A 23,467-nucleotide genomic window follows, 5' to 3' on the forward strand; every position below is an offset into this window, starting at 1 on the left:
CGTTCCCGTCCTACTCGGTCGTGGCGTGAATTGCAGTTCGCCTCTGAAGTAAAACCGTGTTTTTTAAGCAATGCTGACCACTTTGCATGACACGTTTTTGCACCCGCTCTGTCTGCGAGTGTGCGCTATGATTGTCTACAGAGCCCCTGCGTCCGGGATGCTTGAAAGTGGTACAGCTATTGGTTCACGAGGCGCTTCCTTCTGCAGCCTCAGGGGGGCGCCCCCTGAGAAGGAGAGCAGGGCCTGTCCCCTGCATGGATGCGGTGGAGGGCCCGGTGCCAAGTCCTGGGACACAAGAGGCTCGGAGGGCTGGATTGTGATTGGGCGACGGGGTAGTGGGCGCGGCTCTGCTCGGGTTTCAGGCTGGGGGAGTGGAGGCTCTGCCTCTAGTCCCAGACTTGGCCCAGACCGTGATGAGAGCCGGTCCCCACAGTCCCCCGAGCGCCTGCCTCATCGCTGGAAAGTTTATCAGCAACTCTGGGAACTTTTGGAAACTTTCTAGGAGTGCTGTGGAGCTTCCATCTCTTGTGGGATCCTGACGTCCCAAAGTTTGAAGAGAGTCGTGAACACTGGATCTGGACAGCTGTTGGCAGGTACGGCCTTGGAGCCAGGGACTTGCAGCCCGGCATTTCCCAGACTTGGACCTTCTAACCCCCGGACCCCATCACTTGGCAATGGCTACCTGAGGATCCCGCATTCCCAACAGTTTCCCGCGGAATAGGTTCTTGGATCACCAGCATTTCCCCTTCCTATCAGTTTTGGGGGGTGCCGGACGCGCCCCCCACCTAGCTCTGGATAGAAGCACGTCCTGTACCTCGGCCGCCCCAGAGGTGGGGGCCTGCGCCGGTCTGCGCCCCCCCGGCCCCTTTCCACGCCAGGTAAGCGTGCCAGGTTATGGCAGTGAGATGCAGAGCGCCGGTGCGCCTAGCTCCGGCCGAGAACCGGTTCTGCGGCTGGGAGGAGGGACCGCGGCGCTTTCTTTACGCTCCCCTGCGCGCTGAGGAATTTCTCGTGTTTCTTACGTCTTGTGCCCGCAGCCGGTTGGCTGGACTCTCCAAGATGTGCCAGCGCCCGCTGGGGGGCGGGGGGGTCACGGGAGCCTGGCTCGCGGGTGGGGGCGAAGGGAGCCCAGCTCCGCTGCAATAGTGAAGTGTGCGCTCTGAGCGCAACTCCGGGAGAAGCGTATTGTGCGCAGGTTCGCGAATGTTGTCCTAGAAATAACCCTCGAATAGCTTTATCTTTGGTTTTTAAACAGTGCTTTGTTGACGTGAAAGAAAACATATTGGATAAGTATTTTGTAACCGTCAAAGTTAGATTAAGTTTACAATAAACATGCACCTATAATTTCCAATGAACATAAACCAATGAAACAACCTCGTGCGCCTTAAAACATCTTTAACGTGACTTCAAAGGTGCTTCACCCCGGTGGGAGCTATGTCACGCCAAACGATCTTGAATTTATAAGTTGTACGCTATACAGTCACTATTCGTTAATGATTGAAATTGTGCGCTATGTACTAGTAATATAAATTTGATGTCGTGGTCTATAAAACTACGATTGTTTTTTTTCCCATCTGCTTTACAGCCGAAACGTATCCTGGTTTTACGTTAGGCGCTTTAAGATCATGGTTTATTGGCGCTACCGTTGTCAGATCACATCTCACCTGATTCCGAATTTGGGTGTCTTTTGACGATCACGATATAACGAGACCCTACGTTATGTACTAACAGTTGGAAAGTGTTACAATGCAATTACACCTAGGTTCGAACATGGGCGCCGCGCAGCTACAACTCGCCTGCATTCCAAGCTGAAGTATGTAACCGCAGTGTAACTCTGCTTGATGTGACGTTCTCAACAATCACAACTTGCTTGAGTTGGAAAGTGTGTGCTAACGCACCTTTCTTGGTGACGCCACTATTGTCTAGTGTCGGATCTGTGCTGATCGTGCGCTTCGAGTGTAAGATTGTGTACTGCAAGCAAGACTCAAAGAAAACAAAAAGCAGTTTACCACATTTCGAAAGTGTGCGCTACACAACCACACTGCGCCTGATAGCGATGCCGAGTGCTTTGCAATGTACGTCCTTGTGTGTTGTAGGGTTGTGACTTATGATTTATGATGTGTCTAAGTTCACAGTGTGTGCTGTACGTGTAACTGAAACGAGTTTGCGGTTTACCCAATATCTGCAGTACACCAGCATTCTGTCTACTCGTTATTCCAAAGTATAGCGCCGCGCAGACTGGCGTCTTTACTACCTGTTTACGCTTTGCGGGACTTTGGTACAAATAGAAACGTGTCTAGCCCACGCACCCTTCTTTGGACTAAACAAATAATGGGTTAGTGGGCAGTTAGGGGGGATGGGGCTGGTGTTGCAGGTAGCGCTAGGAGGCGGTAGCCCCGGATTTAGCACCAAGAAGTGGATACCGATGAACTTGCGACGCTTTACAGAATCCGATGCTTCCACGTGCCAGATGTGGATCGATGGGGCAGTGAGGGACACCGAGAGCCTTGTGTTTGTAGAACTTACAATAATCATGTTATTTTGGGCCAATTTAAATACCTCTGCCCGTATTCATAGATGTATTAATGAGTTAATCTTTCTTCGTACTTGTCTTACACTCACGATTCATTTTAATGAGTCTTTGCTGCAGTTTCACTAAGAGCTTTGACAAGAGGAGCTATGATGCATCAATTAGGGTCAGTTTAGATCATAAAGCTGCGCGTGCGGAATACTTGTCGAGGTCCCCTCCGCTTCAGGGGGGTCATCTCTTCACACTACAGCTGCGATCAGCACTCGGGGGTGTTACTTCGGGCTGTTACCTATGACTTTTCAATGGATGGGTTTCTTTTTTTAAGGGGCTCTCGGGGACACTGTTGCTGCGGGGGTTGCTGCGCAGAGAAGCTTCGTCTTCCCAGCACTAAACACGCTCTGGTTCCCCGTGGTTCCTGCCTCGGCGAGGCCTGAGGGGCACTGTTCATTGCTGGACCTCAAGCCTTCTCTTGGAGATGGTACCCAAGATAGCCTTGGCAGAGGGGGGAGTGCGGAAGATGGTGCAGGTCGAGGGGTTGGCGCTTAGAGGGCACGCTTTATTAACCCCGTTTCACCTCACTTTCTGGTAAGTCGTCACGAGCTTACTCCAAAATACTACAAGAATGCTTTATCAAACTGCCAACCAGAGGGAGGCCTACCCGAGAGAGGGTGGGTCCAGGACGCTTTCCCACACGGCTGCGTCCCACATTTGGTCGAGTACACTTGGCACAGGAGTCAAAAGTAGCCCCTGGTAGGTGGTACATGTTACGCGTGGGTAAGGGTGTTCCTGGCACGGGAGTGCACGTGGCTGAGCTGCCCATGCCGCAGGGCACCGCGCGTGCCACGGGCTTCATGTGGCGAGCGGGAGCCTTGAGAGGTGACAGGTGTTGCGTGTGACAGGTGGGGGCGCCAGAGCGGGCTGCGTGTGGTACCGTGGCTCAGGATACATGCGGCACTATGTGGCAGTGAGGTGGGTCCCGGAAAACATCTTTATGTGTTACAAGGATTGTACTTGGCATAGGGCTTCGTATGGGGTCGGGGGGGGGGGGGGGGGGGGTCGGGGGGACTTGAGGCCCCTCGCACGGAGCTGCATAGAGTCCCCTGTGACACTGACTGCTGCATGTGACAGGGAAGTCACTGGGGCAGAACTGCGTGTGGCAGAGGGGTCCCTTGGACAGAGCTGCGTGTGACAGGGGAGTCTCTGGGACAGAGCTGCGTGTGACAGGGGAGTCCCTGGGACAGAGCTGCATGTGACAGGGGAGTCTGGGACAGAGCTGCATGTGACAGGGGAGTCTGGGACAGAGCTACGTGTGACAGGGGAGTCTCTGGGACAGAGCTACGTGTGACAGGGGAGTCTCTGGGACAGAGCTACGTGTGAAAGGTGGGAGTACATGGAACAGATGCATGTGAGAGGAGAAGTCGCTGTGGAAAACTGCGTGTTACAGGGAAAATCCCTGGGACAGAGATGTATGTGACAAGGGGGAGTACCTGGGACAGTGTGGTATGTGACGGTAGATTCCCTGGGACAGAGCTGTTTGTGAGGGGGGAGTCCCTGGGACAGAGCTGTATGTGACGGGGGAGTACCTGGGACCGAGCTGTATGTGACAAGGGGGAGTCCCTGGGGCAGAGCTGTATGTGACGGAGTCCCTGGAACAGAGCTGTATATGACGGGGGAGTCCGTGGGACACAGCTGTATGTGACAAGGGTGTCCCTGGGACAGAGCTGTATGTGACGGAGTCCCTGGAACAGAGCTGTATATGACGGGGGAGTCCCTGTGACAGAGCTGTATGTGACGGGGGGAGTCCCTGGGACAGAGCTGTATGTGACAAGGGGGAGTCCATGGGACAGAGCTCCAAGTGACAAGGGGGAGTCACTGGGATAGTGCTGTATGTGACGTGAAAAGTGCCTGGGACAGAGCTGTATGTGACGGGGGAGTCCCAGGGACAGAGCTGTATGTGACGGGGGAGTCCGTGGGACAGAGCTGTATGTGACAAGGGTGTCCCTGGGACAGAGCTGTATGTGACGGAGTCCCTGGAACAGAGCTGTATATGACGGGGGAGTCCCTGTGACAGAGCTGTATGTGACGGGGGAGTCCCTGGGACAGAGCTGTATGTGACAAAGGGGAGTCTCTGAGACAGAGCTGTATGTGACAAGGGGGAGTCCCTGGGACAGAGCTGTATGTGACAAGGGGGAGTCCATGGGACAGAGCTCCAAGTGACAAGGGGGAGTCACTGGGATAGTGCTGTATGTGACGTGAAAAGTGCCTGGGACAGAGCTGTATGTGACGGGGGAGTCCCAGGGACAGAGCTGTATGTGACGGGGGAGTCCGTGGGACAGAGCTGTATGTGACGTGAAAAGTGCCTGGGACAGAGCTGTATGTGACGGGGGAGTCCCAGGGACAGAGCTGTATGTGACGGGGGAGTCCCAGGGACAGAGCTGTATGTGACAAGGGAGTCCCTGGAACAGAGCTGTATATGACGGGGGAATCCGTGGGACAGAGCTTTATGTGACGGGGGGTCCCAGGGACAGAGCTCCTTGCGGACGGGGTGCCGTGGGTGTCTCGGGGACAGAAGCTGAGTGTGGCTGCGGGGTGTCACTGTCACGTGGCTGCATCGGTTCGGTTTTGTTATTCGCGGACACCACAGCAGTGACACGATCTGTAAACTCTGGGCTCCAGCTCGTTTGTGTTTCAAAACTTCACGACCGCCCCTGTGGTTAACAGGCTCACAATCCACTCTTTGTGCCTGCGACGACCCTGTCTCCGTGCACGGACGGCATCGGCTCCTGGCAGAGCACGGAGTGGAGGGGGCGCTCTTGGTGGTGTTTGCCCTGTATAAACACCCCTCCCAGTCTGGACTGATTTTACACATCTGCAGCTGATGTTTGCACAATTGCCCATTGTTCCATACTTTAAACTGCCTGGTTCAGGCTGAGGCCCTCTTTACTGGGGAGGGGGCAAGTTGGTAAGCGATGGGGAGATTTACTTAGCAGGTTGGGACCTCTCGAAGGCTGGTGGGGCTGGGGAGGAGGCTGGGTGGCGGCAAGATTTCCTCAGCAGATTGAGACCTCTCAGAAGATGGTGGGGCTGGGGAGGGGACAAGGTGGTGGGAAGACTTTCTTAGCAGGGAGTGATCTCTCAGAGGCTGGTGGGGCTGGGGACAAGGTGGTAGGAAGACTTCCTTAGCAGGGTGTGATCTCTCAGAGGCTGGTGGAGCTGGGGAGGGGACAAGGTGGTGGGAAGACTTCCTTAGCAGTGTGTGATCTCTCAGAGGCTGGTGGGGCTGGGGAGGGGACAAGGTGGTGGGAAGACTTCCTTAGCAGGGAGTGATCTCTCAGAGGCTGGTGGGGCTGGGGAGGGGACAAGGTGGTGGGAAGACTTCCTTAGCAGTGTGTGATCTCTCAGAGGTTGGTGGGGCTGGGGAGGGGACTAGGTGGTGGGAAGACTTCCTTAGCAGGGTGTGATCTCCCAGAGGCTGGTGGGGCTGGGGAGGGGACAAGGTGGTGGGAAGACTTCCTTAGCAGGGTGTGATCTCCCAGAGGCTGGTGGGGCTGGGGACAAGGTGGTGGGAAGACTTCCTTAGCAGTGTGTGATCTCTCAGAGGCTGGTGGGGCTGGGGAGGGGACAAGGTGGTGGGAAGACTTCCTTAGCAGTGTGTGATCTCTCAGAGGCTGGTGGGGCTGGGGAGGGGACAAGGTGGTGGGAAGACTTCCTTAGCAGGGTGTGATCTCTCAGAGGCTGGTGGGGCTGGGGTAGATTCCCAGACTTACTAACCTTCCAGAAATATAGTGCCTTCCTTTCAGAAGCACTGACTAGTGGCCTGACACACGACAGACTGTGCCCCAGCCTTGCCTGCTTTTCTGCAGTGTTAAGGAATGTTTCCAGCTCTGCTGTAGACATAGGACAAGATTCTTCAAGGCTCTGTGCTGGAGGAGTGTTACAAAAAGTGATGCAAACCTGTGCAAAGACTTGAATTGGGGATTACTTTCCACCTTCGTGTACTGCTCCTTTATATCAAGAGGGCATCCCATGGGTGGTATATGGGCGTTCTCACTCAGCCACCCATGGGTTTTTATGTAAAGTCCTTTCTAGGCAAGCAGACAGGACATGCATCATAGATTTACGCCGTCTTGAGGCGGACATATTGTTTGAGAGAAGTTTTCTTCTCTGAAAATCTTTCAAACTTTGCATGCATCCTACAATGTAGAGCACACACACAAAGTTACAAAAGTTTTCAACTATGTCTAAACATAGTGCTTTGTACTGGAAGTACACCCTTCCAGTATAACATATGACAGACACTTCCACTAAGGTGTGGGGGTGGCAGAAAGCCACCTGAGGTCCACAGTGCCCTTTCACGAAGCCTGATGCGCTAACTCTACCCAGCATTGCTGCGTCCTGACACAGCAGTCATGTACTCTCCTGGCGCTGTCCCAGTTCTACATGCTTTTCAAAAGCTCTGGACCATAGCCTGACATGTCTCTGCCGTAGTCTGAGCATCCTTTGACAGTGATCCTGACATGCAACTTACCCAGTACCAGCCCCTCTTGCTTCTCATCAGCACGATGTTGCATGTGACTCAGCCTGCCCCCCCAAATTCCTTTCAGAAGTAACAGCCAGCAGTCCGCTGCAGCGCTTGTGTCCTTTTAGGGATTAGCTTGCCAGTGACTGAGTGAGCAAGAATTTCATCCATCACCTTGTTCTTGCAGTTTTCATGCTGAGTGCACTGTACAGACGAAGGTCCCGTGCTCACTGTGCCGGAGGACTCAAACTATACTCCTCTGATGAGGGGTAAGTAGGTAGAACCTGGGCTGGGGTTGCTTGTGGTCCGTTCTGGAAGGGGTCTCCTCTGGACGGACTGTTCCCATGAGAAGCAGGGTTGGTACTGATTTGCACAAGGCATGCTTGAAGCTAGAGTGGCATGGTGGGCAGAAAAATGATGGACTGGAATGCTGCCCGAAGCGATAGCCAGTGCTTGAGATTAATTCAAGCATTCCAGCGCCTTGTTGTTGTTGCAGGTGGCTGACTTTACGCCAGGCCATCTTGCTTTTCAGAAGCACTGACATATCTCACTAGCCTGCCAGGCCCCCTTTTGGCCAGTCAGGCGGTCTCCATGAGTTCTCGGCGGTGTCTCTGGGTTTGAGGCCCGGCTCTCGTCCCGGATCCCAGAAACCACCTCACCACACGCCTGGGCGCGCGGCGCATGATAATCAAATGTAATATTAAAAACCGTTTTCTTTTTCCACGGACCACACACAATATTTTGCGAGACTTTGAAAATCGGGCACCAGGTTCATGGAAAGTTTTGTCTGTAGGAAAAATGAAACGTCTCTCCGCAGACCGCACCTCAGCAGGCAGGGAGCAGAAAGCGGGTGCTCGGCTTGGAGCCTCGGGCCTACTTTTCAAACTCTTGGTACGTTGGGTGGCACATTACCCTTCAATTTACCGGAGTGACCGTCCCCATCTCGTTGGTGTCCAAACTGGGTTTGTCGCCCTGTTTTTCCTCTCTGGAATTCAGCTTCGAAAGAGCGCATTGTCAGTGAGTGTTTTGTTAGGGGAGGGAAACAGATTCTTTCAACGTTATGTCAGACGTTTATATGTGAGTAAAACATCCACTGAAGGGCGCCTAAGGGATGAAAAACCCCGATAGAGGGGGAGGGAGATACCAAGTACCCCTGAGAGGGGTGGGGGTGGGGGTGGGGGGGGGGAGGGGTCCCGAATAAATGACTGGCGAACCGTCAGGAAGATAGTGGAGGCCACACAGGGTGAGAATATTTTAAGAGCCAGGCCTGCTTTAATCAGAAACTCATCCCCTAGCGTCACAACTTCAGCAAAAAGGAGTTATACTTTTATCCATCCGACTGCCTCCACCTCTGCTGCTGTCTGTCCCGGACCCAAGGAGGTGGTTGTCAGACCTGTGGTCGGTGTGATTCAGGGGGCAACAGAGGGAGGGTGTCGGTCCCTAGCCCATACGAGCCGTTCTTGGTATTTGCACAAAGCTGGCATCGCACCCCGATGCCAGCCCTCACCAAGAGCCGCCCCACACACACAGTAAGTGCTTGCAATGTGAATCCTGCCCTCCTGGCGCTCACTGACCCATTATCTACCGGCAGACACTTGGCTAGCTTGCAACCAGCCCCGATTCAAGCAGGATGACGCCCCTGCCTCCTGGATGAGTAGTAAGACAGCTATCCCTGGAATAGGTCGCCCCCCTAAATTGGGCACTGCCATTGCCCCTGAGCAAAGATGAGCACCGGGATTTTGACCTGTGTGAGAGGTACAATGTCACACGCTATGTGTGAGGTGGCAACAACATTGCCTTCCTGTGTGGTAGCGGGCACCAATATCACACCCAACACAATCTTTGTTCCTGAGGTTAGAGCTGGCACCAACATCAGCGCAAGCTGAAAGCAGCACCAACACTGCCCCCTGGTGACAGCGGGCACCAACAACATACCCCGTATGAGAGAAGGTGCACCATCATGCCTTGTGTGAGATCTAGCACCAAAATGGCATTTCTAGGTAAAGGCAGGCATCAACATCTTGCCCAGTGTGAGAATAGGTACCAACATCACTAGTGACCAGTGTGAGAAGGAGCAGATTAACAACCCTGTGTGAAGTACAATAGGAAAAACTTCTCAAGGTCAACACCATAGACGGGGGCTATACCAGGGCTCTCCAACCTTTCCTGTAAAAAGAGCTACTCATGTTCATTGAAAGTCATCCCAAGCTACTAATATTATTAGTGTTGTAATAGTGACCACATCAAACAAGATTACATTAGTGATTGCCTTGTGCAAGATCACCAGCAGTGATCACCTCGGTGCATCAGGCACGGTTTTCAGCTACAAAGTATGAAAAAGCTTTGTCCCTTTGGAATGCCTTTACTTGGGTAACACAACACAGCCATAACTGCAATGCCACTGTCTCCAAGGTAGTATTAGAAGTAAGACTCCCCAACTCCACATGATTTATCATTCAAATATCAGCTATAAATATAGTTTATAAATATAATTTGCTAATTCAACGTTTTTATGTGAACAACAGTTGATCAGTTCTGAAAATACACACATTTTCTGCTTCAGTACACACAATTCGATTTGGTATACATATATACATTCAGCCAATCAAAAGTTTGTAATTTAGTAGGCTGGGCTGAACAAAGAGAGAGCTACAAGTAGCTAACGAGCTACTCATTGGAGAAGCCTGGGCAATATTTTATTTAACGCTATAAAACCATTTGACATAATTATCTAGTTCATGTGGTGCAAGAGAGGATTCGTTTTCAGTGTGTATATTTATGATTTCATATTTACTAGCTAGTTGTGGGTCAATTGAGCTACCTTTCCTTTCTAAAAGTAAAGACACTGGACATTGATCTTAAGAAGTATTGTGCAGTTCATGGACTTCTATAATGTACATTCATCCCTTTAGCTGCTTTAATTCACTCTTTTGGCTTTAGTTTTTTGAACCATGCTTTTGATATTCAGTTCTTGATACAGCTAAGTGCTAGTGACTCTGACTTTGCTCTTAAACTTTGGGAAGGTCTTGTTTCCATCACATGTTTGATGACCAAACATTTTTTTAAGGTAAAGGCAGATAAAACAGAGGTGTTGCTTGTAGGGCATCATCCTTAGACCTGGGCCTCTGTTTGGTAGTCACTGGCTCCTAGACCCCACCTCCTCCTATTTTATAGATGATGAAAAATGTTGGTTTTATCATCAACACTGATCTTACCTTCTGCCCGCATGTAAACAAGATCGCTGGTACATTGTGCTCCCTTATTATGAACCTTAAAAAAATCCTTCCTTGTCTCTGATTTGAGGAGAGAAGGTTGGTGATCCAGGCATCCTGTTTGGATAACATGAATGCAGTCTAGTATAGTTTACCTACATTGTTATCTGTCACATGCAGATTGTGCAAAATTTGGCTGCCATGTCTGTTACTCAAGTTACCCAAGCATTCTTCAGTTAAATCCCAGTTACACTTCCTTAACAGATTACCAGTGAAGTTAGAGATCCAGTTTAAGATTCTTTGCATGGTGCACCAGGCACTTGTTGACCCTTGTCCTGAGTACCATGGCTCTTGGCTTCAGCCCTGTGTCCTCCCTCATGCTTCATTTCGCTTCTCATTGCTTCCCATCGCTTGGGTGCATGCTCCATCCCACCGGAGCAGGTGGACATGCTTTCTTGATTCTCACACCTATTCCCAAGGCAGCACCCGTGTGGGTGCAGGGTGAGTGAGGTGCTTCTGAAAGTGCCAGTTGAAGCATATTCTAACCAGAGCTATTGGCATTGCCAGTGCTTGTTTCAGGCAGATGTGTGGCATGATTAGAATTAGGTCACGGGGAAGAAATGCCCTCAGGGTCATGGAGACTTGCCATGTGTCTCCCAGAACTGCTAGCTAGGACACCCATGACTAGATCTGAGTATCAGTTAAGTGACATAACAGGAAACGCTGGTTTGGTGCTTGTTCTGTGGCCTTTTCTTCAAATGGCAGCTCTCTCCTTCGGCTGACAGAGCCTACGGGCTGTTGGCAAACTAGCTCTCTTTCGGTCTGTGTCAAAATACACCAGAGCTCCCTGAGGCTGAGGCAAAGGAGAGCACAGCTATCCCTCAAAGAGCATGTCAAAGGCAGCTAAGGTGTCTCACCGACCCAGCACTCCGACAGCAGAGCTATCTGACAGTCTAAGACAGTAGGGTCTCCCATCCAATAACACTGTTCCTTTTACATGACTGAATGCACATAACATAGAATGACCAAGAGAGAAGCCAGGGTCACACTGAGAGACTGCTGGGAGCTGAGAGCTCCTCAGTGGAAGCCCAGTCTTCAGTGCTTGTCCAAGGTAAGCCTGCCCTGGCAATCCTCTGAAGCTTCAGTGTAGAGAGACCACCTTGGATCCCCTGATCACTTGTATTATTATTATATGTAGCACACCTGGCTCTCGGGTAGCGCCGTAAAGCCAAGCCTAAGAGCGCCATCACATGGTCTCCCAGTGTTACTGATCTCAGACGCCTGACAATGCACCATGTGCATTAGTGAGTGCAGCGCGTATGACGCGGCGTCTGCATGCAGCACGTTTGGATGATGCAGGCCTGAAAACGTCCTGGTCCGCAGCTGTTGGGGAGGTAGCCTAGCCCTCTTCTTCCCTTAGCTCCTTCACCCTGTCTCCGGATGTTTTGCCCTAATTTGAACTTCGAGGGAGACATGCCACAGAAAGCAGTGTGTGTTGGGGGGGTATGGTACAGGTTTGGGCGGGACAATCGCGCTAGTAGATCTGAATATAACAATTGATATAATAGGGGACCACCCCCGACATTCGTCCTTCAAAGGCTGATCATCTCAGTAACCTTGTTCTGGCTCCATCCATCTTCGGGGCAGTTTAGAATGTGCACCGAGTCAACGCCTTCCTGGTTCATGGAGCCAAGTGCCGCATAGACGTCTGGGAGCGAGAGGATGAAGAATTTACCACCGTCTGCTGTTAACAGCAGTTGATCTCACCGGGCAAATCTGGGATATCGGGGGTTGCATAGCTTTGCAGAGCGCAAACCGATACCCAGAAGAGTGTTGTGGCGCTGAGACAGTCACCAGAGACACTTTGCTAAGCTAGTCCCCGAAGAAAGGGTCTATCGATTTTCTAAAGGCGCGGTGATGGCCAGTGGCTTTGAGGGAGCCACCTGAATGCATGTCCTCTGTAGTGCTATTTTAATAAAACAAGAAGCTTAAGTTTGTTTTCAGACTATGTTAAGTTACAGATATTTGTGGAGCTCAAACTCATCCTCAGTGGAGTGAACTGGTGCTGAGAGCCAATACACGGCAGAGTCACCATTACAGCTAAGGAGACATGCAGTACTGATGGTGGACTATATTGTCTGTATCCTACCTTTTAAACATGAAACTCCATGTGTTTCAGACACTTTTATTATTGTGACAGCCCAGTCTGCGAAACAAATGGCATCATTTACTGGTCATATTCAGAAATGTATTTGTGCTAGGGAGACTCAAACAATTCGGAAACAAAAATGATTTAGGACAATTAGTCCTGTCTATGGTTGGATTCATTTCTTCAGCAGAATTATTTTCAGTTGTCACTTGTGGTCTAGTTCTGTAAGAAAAACATTTTGTTTAGTGTAACCAAAGAGGCCTGTTACTTAAGGATTGCACAGCAACATTTTGTTCTGTCTTGTTCTGCACACAATGTGCCAGTCTTCTTACCATACGTGTCTTGTGTAATACCACTCATGAAACTAAATGAGAGTAAGTTATTTACTCTTCCCAACAAGGTGCAAATAAATCATTACTCTAACAATAAATGAGCCGACTCTGACACAGTGTAATAGGAGAAAGAGATTCCACTGCACAGACTAGGATGACGACTTTAAACAAACAATTACTTAACAAATATTTACTCCAAATATCCCAACCAGTGAAAATCAGCACCTATAAATTACTTCTAAGAAGTATGCTTACTGACATGAGCAGTAGCTGATTGTGTACACATCAAATACTGTACAGTTAATTGATTTCATTTATAGAAACAGCCATAGTGTAATAAGGGCGTTAAGTTAGCCTGAATCATAGTCATACTTGCAATAAGGAGAGATTAATAAAACATATACAATTATCATGTAAACCCAATAAAAAACCTTTATCAGAAATAAACTTAATGCTGAGAACAGTTCTTAGAGGACACTGCAATGAAAATAGCATTTGTAAGAAACATGGGGCCAGATGTAGCAAGCAGTTTTGCCCATTCTGTGTCTATGGGAAAATGTGTTTGTACATATGGCCCATGGTCATGTAACAATATAGTTAACAGGCCTCCTGCAATGCAACTACAAACGAGGTCTTTAACACACAAACTGCTCCCAGTTGTAAAACAAAAGTTACAACTGTGAGAATGCTTAAAAAGTCATTGACTGATGGAAGGGGTTATTATTTTGGGGTCCCCACTAACCTAGTGTGGGGGGGGGCAGAGATTGCGTAGACAGAAAAAACATATTGTGTTGAACGTTTTGGTGGTGGTCCCATTGTCCTAGGACCACCACAGGCTTAGTTATGAGCAAAAATGTTTTCTAAAAGTAATGGCCTGCAAAGCATTATGGGGTGAGCTTCCTGACTTCAGTGAATATTGTAGTATCAGCTTTCCCGCTGTGTCAGGAGAGCCACTTTGAGTATTTCTGTGTTTTTTACGTAAAGCATTTATCAATTACAAGTGTTTTTTGTGAAAGCTATGGAGCATGAAGGGGAGAGCCAAAAGAAATGACTGATTAAGTAACAGTATGAACAATGTGACCAGAGCTTCAATACCCCCAATGGAGTTCCCGCTGTTCTCAGCTGTTTGCCTGTGAGCACCATGGCCAACATGGAGCACGAAAGGAAGAGACAAAAGAAAAAAATTGTTCACCTATGCTGAAGTATATCGGCGATCATGCAATAATCCATGTAACAGGGTCAGTCTGCAAGGAGGTAACAAAACCGCCCCAAGGCGGGACAAACGTAAAGCATTTACTAATGACCTCAAGGGATTGTTGAAAGGCAAGCCAGGAACTAGTGAAAGTGGTGGGCGTGAGATGGGTATGGTTAAAAGCCCACAGAATACTTATTACTGGTCAAAAAGCGCTAGTGCTTGACCTAAAAAGTAGAAATGTATATTTTGCAAATCAAAAGAGAAGGGGTACGCATGCTTAAAATAATACATTGACAGAGCACCAGGGGCCGCTCTGTCCTGTCTGCGAGTGTTAACCCTGAGAAGGAAGTTTGTTTTCCAATGTACTCTGGACGATTCTCACCATTCTTCCACTCTGCCATTTCCGTCTGTGATGGATTGTATAGTCCATGTTCTGATCTTCACGGTGCAGAGTGTTTGTGCTTTGGGTTTGAAGGTTTACATGGTTCATGTTCTGATCTTCATGATGCATATTATTAGTGCATTGGTTTTGATGGTTTTCATGGCTCATGTTATGGGTTTGATCATTCTGTTGGTTCATGTATTGGTGATCTGCATGATTCATAAATTGGTTTTGTTTGACCATGTTGTTCATAATCTATACCTTTATCTGTGGTTGACAATCTCCCTTCATGTACTTGTATTCACAGCCTGCATGTTTCCTATTGTCTTTTTAACTGTCCATATTGTTTATGCTTTAGTTTTGAGTGCCCATATGGTTCATGAGCTAGTTTTGACCATTCGTCTGGGCCATGTTTTGGTTTTTATGGTCCACATATTTCACATTGTACGGGTGCAATGCGTGATATAATTTATGTTTACCTTAGTTAGATAATCTCAAATTCTAGTTCATCCAGTTCATATGATGATTTTGAGGTGCCATATGGTTCATGCTCATGGTCCGAAGTTGACTACAGTCTCCGTTCTGCTTTTTTGTATTTTTGATTTCTTCATATTTTGTCTCAAAAAGTCAATATCGCTACGTGTTTGATATTCCATATTGTTTATTTGGTAAAATGTATTCATGCACCATACAGTTCCTGTTTGCCTTGGTTTTTGACTCCTGTTCTTTTTCTCCCCCTCACAGAGGTGGTGCACGCTTCAGAGGGTCTCCGATTTGTGGTGGTGAAGACCCTGGTTGCAGCTCATGCTGGCGCAGAAGCCTTCAGATGAGAAGAAAGTCCACATGGAGATGCAGGTCAGGACCGGGGCGTGGCACTGAAAGGATGTTCAGTTGGAGTTATCTTATGGGCTTGGTCATGGTTGCCACGGCAACACTTTCTCTCGCAAGGCCATCCTACAACATTGCGGAAGACACTACACTGGAACCAGAAGGTGAGTGAGCTCAGTGCCAGATGTTTGGGCCAGTCAGATCACAATCACTGAGACACTACATTGTACTCTCTTTGTCCATCTCTGTCTCAAAAACATCACTGGCCTTGTACACTTTGCGAGTCATGCTCAGTTTACATATGATTTAGCCTGTCATGTTTCCCTTGGTTGGTACAGGGTCTCGAAGCACTGATAGCTCTGCTTTAGAAGAATTTGTAGTAAATGCTTTTTCTAGTTAATATCTGTTACTCCGGACTGTAGCACTGTCTTCTAGGTGCTCTTTTCCGGTGTTCTCAAATATGCCTTGTGTGCCCTGTGGGCCAGTACTGGCGGGTGCGGGACCTTCCTCCTAAACAGAAATTTCAGCTAGTCTGTATCAGGTGTGAGTAATTTTCTGTACTTTCTTAAAACTTCGTTTCACCTTTCCTGCTTTATGGCCACGACTACAAGTACTACAATGCTCAAATGAAAAGCAGAACTATAGCCCACAGCCCGCCCTCGGCCCCAGAAGACCCTAGGCCCAAGAAGGCTCATCCACGTTTGAGCTCATGATGAGATGGACTGGGGTGTGAGGCTGATGCTGCTACGTCTGGAGGAGAAAGTCAGTTGGAGGTCAGCGGAGTTTGTGAGGAAAGTGGGCCTAAAAGGGACTCAATAACAAACATTGGCAAAGTCAATGGGTCTAGGCTGAATGTTCTAACACATGCAATGTTAGCACATTACAGTGAGCTCCAAGGGAGGGCACCAGCAGGAGCAGACTGGAGCAGTCAAAGAAAGCGATCCCTCATTCAGTCCAATGCAAGCACTTGAGTGGAAGTGGAAGTGCAAACGGCCAATAGCATTAGGTGAGAGATGGCCACTCAAAGGAGTTGGACTAAAGCGCGATTTCCAAAATCTCAAGCCAATGTCTGAAAGAAGCAGGTCAACGAAAGCCAGTGGTTGAAAGTGGATGACCCAAAGCCACTCTATGTATGTTTATAGCAGTAAGTCTGTTTTGACAGCTGCAGAGCCAAAACCTAGACCTTTTGAGGAAGGGTTGATTCTATTGTCCTCGTGCTGTCCGCTGCAGAAGCAAAAGGGACTAATGAGTTGAAACAAGAGTGGCCCAGGAGCGCGTGGCAGGATGCCCTGGCTGAGCCTTCCTCTACGTCCTGCTTCTGTGGAGAAAGCATGCACTGAATGTTTTACAGTTCACTGCCAATGCTCCCTCCCAGACCATCCGCACCTGCATCATTCTCCATTCCAGCCACAGAGGAGGCCTGTTAGATATTTCACCTGCCCCACAGTATGTAAACAGAACAATGGAGTATGTTTGTGCGCTCCTTACCACTGCACTTTGCTCTGCATGGGGACAGTTGGCATTTCAGGTCCATGCAGTCTGCAGAAGACTAGGGAGGGTGGAGGTGCGGGGAAGTAAAGCGACTGTAGGCTGCTGCATTACGCTGCACCACAAGGGGTCGCCAGACTGGACCCACGATTGCCTAGAGTGAGAATGTTTCCGTGGGGAAGGACGGCGTCAGAAAGAGGACCACCTGACTGTCCGTACTGCAAGTATCAGGCACATCGAAAGGAACGCGCTCTCCCTGCGTAGACCTGGTTGGTTTGTGAGCTGCAGCGGCCCGACACATTTTTAACCTGTGCCGAAGAAAACGTGAGTTGAAAAATAGCAATAATTATGGTTTGAACACAGAGGGTTAGAAAACGCGACGTGTCTTTTATTGATTTTCTCAGGGTCTGACAGGGCTTCGGTTTAACAGAGACCAGTGCGCTCTGACAGGGACGTAGGAGAGTGCTGGGCAGATTTGAGGAGAGGGAGTGGTGTGTTTGGGGGGGGGGGGGGGGGGGGGGGGGGTTACGGGGAAGGGGAGCTGAGCAGACCCGGCTGAAGGTGGGAAGTACGGGGAAGGAGGGGTTGTTAGGTGGACTGCCAGAGACGGGCCCGAATGGACACGAAGCCGAGCCCCTCTGGCTCTCCTGCTGGAGTGGCCCCCACACCGGCTGTTGTGAGTCACTCTTCGCAGTGAGTGACTCCTCCATACAGGCTGGAATCTCCCCCTCCCCGGGACAGGAAGCACCTGGAGCTGAGGCAGGTCACCCACCTCTTGGCTCAGGAAGGACCTTGTTTATGCAGGGGGTGTCCCTGAGGAGGGGAGGTGTGACTAGAAGGGGTTGGATATGCCCTCCCCAGACCCCAGCACATGCGCGGAGTGAGTGATGAGTGACCTTCCTTCATCCACTGCGGCTCATGTTCCCTCACAGCCTTTGGGGCCCGGCTCTGTTATTGCAAAGGTTTCTCCATCCCCAGACACTGGCAGAATTCAGACTATGTTTTTAGTCAGGTATTGCAAAAATGTGTCCTTTCCTGTTTTCTTTCAGCTGGGAGCAGTCAGACCAGCTCAGTCATGTTCACTCAGCTCCGGGGGCCGGTTCGGCCCCTGCTGCCTGAACTCGGGCATTTTCAGTCAAAAACAGCAGTTTGAGGAACTTCTGTGAAGTACTATTTAAAACTGCCCGCATTAAAAATACGAATTAAATGAACAACTGGTTTAAGTATTCCCCACCTGTGGAGTGGGGAAATATCTACTTTCTCTTACTACACTGGAGTCTCCATCTTTCCCACGTCTCATGCGTTGAGTTATTCGTTGGACTGACAGCGTTCTCCTTTCTCTGTAATAATCACTTTAGCAGTTTAAAAACTGCTGCCAAGCGCGACAAGCTAAGGTTGGATGTGCACTGTTTGTGTATGGCGCCTCTCGTGTATATGCGGAGACTCTAAAGCAGTTTTGTTTTCTGCGTACATGTCGGGTATGGGGTGAGTGGGGGGGCTAGCTAAAAACTTACAAACTCAGTACAAGAGACAGAGTGAGGGGGTGGGATGCTCTGACAGAGACCGGAGGTCGGCAACACAAACACCCTACAACACCATCACTGGAGGCAAAGGACACTGACAGTCCCTGGTGCCGGTCAACAGGCTGAGTTTATTTGCTTTTTTCCTAGTGATTCTACTATGAGTCCTATTTCTAATTCTAATTAATATTTATAAAGTGCTATGTACACCGAAACTTCTTGGAGCTCTAAAGGAGGTGAATGGTAGACGAAGTAACTAAACATTATATGCCAGTCTAAAAATAGGTTTACAAAAGTTTCTTTTAAAGATATAGTGATAGGTGAAGACTTTAATTAATGTGTGAGTTTATTCCATTCTTTTGCAGCAGTATAGAAAAAAAGCACATCCGCTACAGGAACTTGTCCTGATCCGAGGCATGGAAAGTAAAAACTTGCCAGATGAATAAAGATGTAAAGAAGGGGTAGATTGCAGGTGCGGCTTGTACCTTTTGAAAGTGGTGGGGCGAGTAAAGTGCCCCACCATTTCCCCCCCAAACAATGAATAAAACACCCCCTTCCTCCAAAACCCCAAAGTAAACCACCCTTCCCCCCCCCAAAAGCCCAAATAAAACCATAACATTAACTACAAAATAAGCACAACCACTACACTTACATGCATTACACAGTTACATGCATTACACATTTAAAATAAAAAACAGCACTTACTCATGGGCAGTGTGTCCTTCTCGAAGCTCTTCTCCAATGATGAAAGAGCTGCCCTAACCAATTCAGATGCTGCTGTCATGCTGTTAACCAGCATGAGAGATGCGCCTGGATTGGATGGAACGGCCTGGCTGGATGCTCCTTCAGGCCCTTGAGGCCTGTGCTTGGTCTCCTCTCAGCTGTCTTAAGACAGCTGAGTGGAGAGCTTCAAAGTGCACATTTCACTTTGGGCAGTGCAAAACAACCAGCGAAAGTGAAATACGCACTTTGGAGCATCCAGTCAAGCCACTGCCCCAGTCCTCTGCGGCCAATTGGTGGCAGAGAACACGCCCAGCAGTTTTCTGGGCTGGTGCGAGCTGCACCAGTCAAAATTTAATGGCAATGACATCTTTTCTTTACCATTTTATTTTTGCTTGCACAGCTTGCAGTTGGTGGGGGGAGGACGATGCTCCTTCACCCTTGAGAAGAAACCAGGGCTGCTATGTTGGTAAAACTTTCTAGCTAGGATGGGGAGAGATTTGTGGTGTGTGATACTATGAAAGATAAACATGGACTTGGACAGGATCCTGTATTTCACTGGAACCCAGTGCAGATGTTTTAGTTCAGGTAATGTGTGATCCCTAAAAGTAGATTTATCAATCTGCTGGGCTGCAGTGCTTTGAATCTTCTCGAGCATTCTTTTAGACTTGGGGTTTAATGCCAGGTACTTGGAATTATTATAATGAAGATGTGATTGTTCTAAGGTCGAAATAACTTGTTTATGATAGTCTAGAGAGATACAAGGCAAGATTTTCCTAAGAATATTTACCTGCCACAAACAGATGCTATGTACCTTCTTCATCTGAGGGGTTAAAGTATAGTTGGCACCCATCAGTATTTGAAAACGGGTACAGGAGCAGATGCGGGGTTAAAAGAAGACGGCATAGGGCAGTATCTCATTTCCAACAGAGTTTTTAGTCATAAGTATCTCTGTCTTTTCTTGATTGACTATAAAATAGTTAGTCTTCAGCCAGAGCCTAACACATCTAACAGTATTAGCCGTGAAATTATGCCCCTTAAAAGTGGGGTGAAGTTGAAAAAGTAGCTGAATGTCGTTGGCCTACATATAATAAAAAGAGGTATTGTCTGATATAGCAGTAGCCTGAGGGTCTACAAACAAATTAAAAAGTAGAGGTGAATGTATCAACCCTTGAAGACCACCCCAAATGGACTGGCGAAGGAAGGACCAAGGCTGCCTGAAATGCCACACTTGTTTCTTCTCCTTCGAGAACAATTCAAGCCATCTGATAGCCCTCTCACCCACTGTGGAGAAAGCAATCTTAACATAGAGCTGGTGCCGGGTACAATGTACACTAGGAGGAAGAGACACACCTCACCTCGTGACTTGTAGACCTCTCCAAAGAAAAACAGCTTGCAAAAGTTTGAGCCCAGCACTAGATGGCAGATGTATGCTAATCATGTGAACCTACAGCACTACACTCTACAAACACAGGCCTACAGGATAAGTAGTATTTTCCATATAGCATGCACACACACACACACACACACACACATCGGTGTTTTTAATATATAAATATATTCAGTCGTTCTTAGAGGATAAGTAGATCTCAACTGGAACTGGAATGTCTCTTAAAATGTGTTTTTTCCACTGCATATATATGTATGTATACAATCAGTGGGAAAAAAACACATTTTAAGTCACATTCCATTTGAGATCAACTTATCCTCTAACAACCACTGAAAATGGCCAGTGGTGGTAATGGGCACCACCTTCTCCCAGATACACCCAAAATCAAAAGTTTTTCCCATTGAAGAATAACCGTAGTTGGTTTGTGGTTCTGGTGGTGCAAATAACCCCAGCTGGTCTCCTTTATGTGTTTTTTCAAGTTTACCTTAATCTCAGCCATTATGTCATTAACATAAGTTATGTTTGCCACGTGTTTGCAATCACATATTATTTCGTATTACAATTTGACTATATATGAATATTTAGTGATCACTAAAAGGCTGTAAATAAGTCATGGACATCAAATGAAGACTTTGGCCACCAAGAAAGAAGCTGTCACACACTGATGGGCTACAAATTGTGGTCATTGTAACACGTGTGTTGGGAAGAGTGGGTGAGCTGATGATAGTCAGTTCAGTGATCAGCATAGGGAGTCGCTAGAGTCTCTAGAGTCTCTCTAAGGGAAAAAGCCAGGAGCAGAATCAGTTGCATGTCTGGTGAAGATGAACTAGTGGTTTGGGGCATGCCTGATTAGCACCAGGAGTAAGCTGGCAGGTGCCTTTCAATGACTGGCATCGCGGGGTCAGAAAAAGTCACGTGCCAGTGCCTCTTATGTATTAGGGGTTGGCAGTAAGTTCCAGTCACTGTATGCTTTGGACGGGTACCCATGTTTCTCTTAAAGGCATGGAAGACTGAGGGCGAGACAGTCATATGCTGGGTGAATGGTCGTCAAAGGCACAGAGATTTATTGGTGCTGAGATTTGAGGATGAGTTCAGAGAGATGTAAACAATGCAAGCTGTACTTGATGGTGCTCTGCTGGTCTTCCCAGCCATCTCTGAGCTGGCACTAACCTTATATCATGCAAGTGCTGCCTAGTAGGGAGCGGCTGCATGGGGACGGGACAGGTATGGCACACCCGGATATTGCTTCAGGCAACCAGCATGTGACAAGCTCGTAGTTTAGATTAGCTCCAGAGAACATGTAGACTGGGAAAGGCAAACACCACGACATGGGTTGGCCCCCTCCCAGAGCTCTGATAAGGAAAGGTGATGAAATCTGGAGTAGAAAGAACTTTATGCAAGGACTAGCCCGGGCCTGTGCCAGCATCTCTGCTCTGATTGGGCAATTGCCTTTCGGCTACCACCTTCACTTGCAGCTTCATGCGTGGGCAGACACATAACCACTGGTGTCTGGACAGGGTGAGAGGAGCTGCAGGATGCCATGAAAAGTAAGATGGGGGCACCCTACTCCGGGGCTGTGAAGGGACTTCAAGAAGCATATGGTGCAATGCTGGGAGCACCCAGACGAGCAGCCAGGACAGCGATCAGAGCATCCAAGGCGACACCAAACAGAACATTCCTCAGAGGACCCTATGGGGCACCAAGCAAGATGTTTAAATGGCACATAGAAGGGTGGCGGAGACTGTCTGCAGCATTTGAAGGGACACCGAGAAAGGCAGAGGGTAGTTCTCAGAGCACAGAAAGAGAATTCCCATGGAACATTCTTCAGAGCAACCCTAGGAACACACAGTAGGACAGTAGATAGTCTTGGGGTAACTCAAGGGAACACCAGCTATTTTTAAAGCACTTCTCACACCACCAAAGAGACAAAAGTACTGTCTTTGGGGCAGTGCCAAAAGCACCAAAATGGACATGATACGCACAGAAAGCAATTCCCAAAGCACCTATAGAACAGTCTCGAGGCACCCAGTGGTCCAGCGTGATGGAAATGGAATCTTTTGTTTTACATCACGGACTCACCATGGAAATTGGATTGTTGCCTGTTGATTTTCTGCATTCGAAGAATTTCTGTTAAAGCCACAGCCACTGGGAGCTTGGATCACAGGCCATAAGGAATTATCCACCATTGCAAGGTAAGTGGTGTGCGTTTGCTCACAAAGTCTAGGGAAGGACCATTATTTTTCACTTCAGCCTTCAGGGGCACCAAGGACATCTGGCTTGTCTCTTGGTAGCCTCCTGACATGTAAGGTGTCTCACTGAGTTCTGTGTTGTAGGTGTGTCAAGTGACTTCCAGGTGCCCTGATCTGTCTCTCAGAAGCTAACTTAGGCTGGAGCAGCTCCTACAAGTGCTAGATTAATTTCATTTTCATTTTATTTTATCTGTACTTTTTGTCTAAGGCCTTCTTGGATGAAGTAAATGAAAATTTAGAGTACAGCTTCTGGAAGGGTGGGGCCATTCTGGGTTACAAGGAAGAGGAATCCCCATTGGAATACAGAGTGCTTGGGGCCCCTTTGACAGATCACACAGTGTGTTGCATTTATTCTACCCTATTGAGTAATAGCCTCCAGCCGAACTCCCTGAGGGAGAATTGAGAGAAACTCTTGGGGAGGGTTAAGAACGATGATTGGAGTCCGGTGTAGAGATACCCTAGTGATGTGGCCATTAGGGCAGAATTTGGGCTGATTCTGCTGAAGATACTGCATAGACCGTATTTTACGAGAACTTGTTTGTTTAAAATTGGCAGAGCAACTGGCTACCTTTGCCTGCGCTGCCCGCATATGAGGGGCACCCTGCTTCACACCTTGAAGGAATGTCCAAAGATGAAGGCATACTGGGAGTGGATTGGTGAGAATCTGTCAGAGATACAGATGGGTTATGAGATGTGACTGACACCCCAGTTGGTTGCGCTGGGTATTTGGGGTAGCAGTCTCTGGACAGGTATGGCCAGCTCTTTTGTAACTTGGCCCTGATGGTGGCCCGTAGAGACCTCCTCAAACACTGGGGTGCCAAGGCGCTGCCGACGAGGTGGGAATGGGAGGAAGGAATGGATTGGTGCATGGAGACCGAGACAGATATATCAGGCTCTGGGGTGCCCCCAGTAGTTCCACAAGGTGTTGGGCCCATGGGTGGATTTGAGGGAAG

The 23,467-nt window shown here is 48.6% G+C and overlaps 1 protein-coding gene across 10 annotated transcripts in view; it reads left to right on the forward strand.

The window, feature by feature from the left end:
* The first annotated feature begins 394 nt into the window (after window positions 1-394).
* LOC138300195 (fibroblast growth factor receptor 2) overlaps window positions 395-23,467 on the forward strand; it is an 81,074-nt gene continuing 58,001 nt past the window's right edge. For 9 of the 10 annotated variants that reach the window (XM_069239217.1, XM_069239215.1, XM_069239216.1 and 6 more), the window contains exons 1-2: window positions 740-878; window positions 15,064-15,311. In XM_069239217.1, coding sequence (XP_069095318.1) covers window positions 15,146-15,311 — 166 coding nt within the window. In that variant the 5' untranslated portion in view covers window positions 740-878; window positions 15,064-15,145. Of the gene's footprint in view, window positions 879-15,063; window positions 15,312-23,467 lie in introns of all 10 variants that reach the window. The other variant, XM_069239218.1, reaches the window with a different exon arrangement.

This window comes from Pleurodeles waltl, chromosome 6 (genome assembly GCF_031143425.1).
Source record: "Pleurodeles waltl isolate 20211129_DDA chromosome 6, aPleWal1.hap1.20221129, whole genome shotgun sequence".
Taxonomy (NCBI): domain Eukaryota; kingdom Metazoa; phylum Chordata; class Amphibia; order Caudata; family Salamandridae; genus Pleurodeles; species Pleurodeles waltl.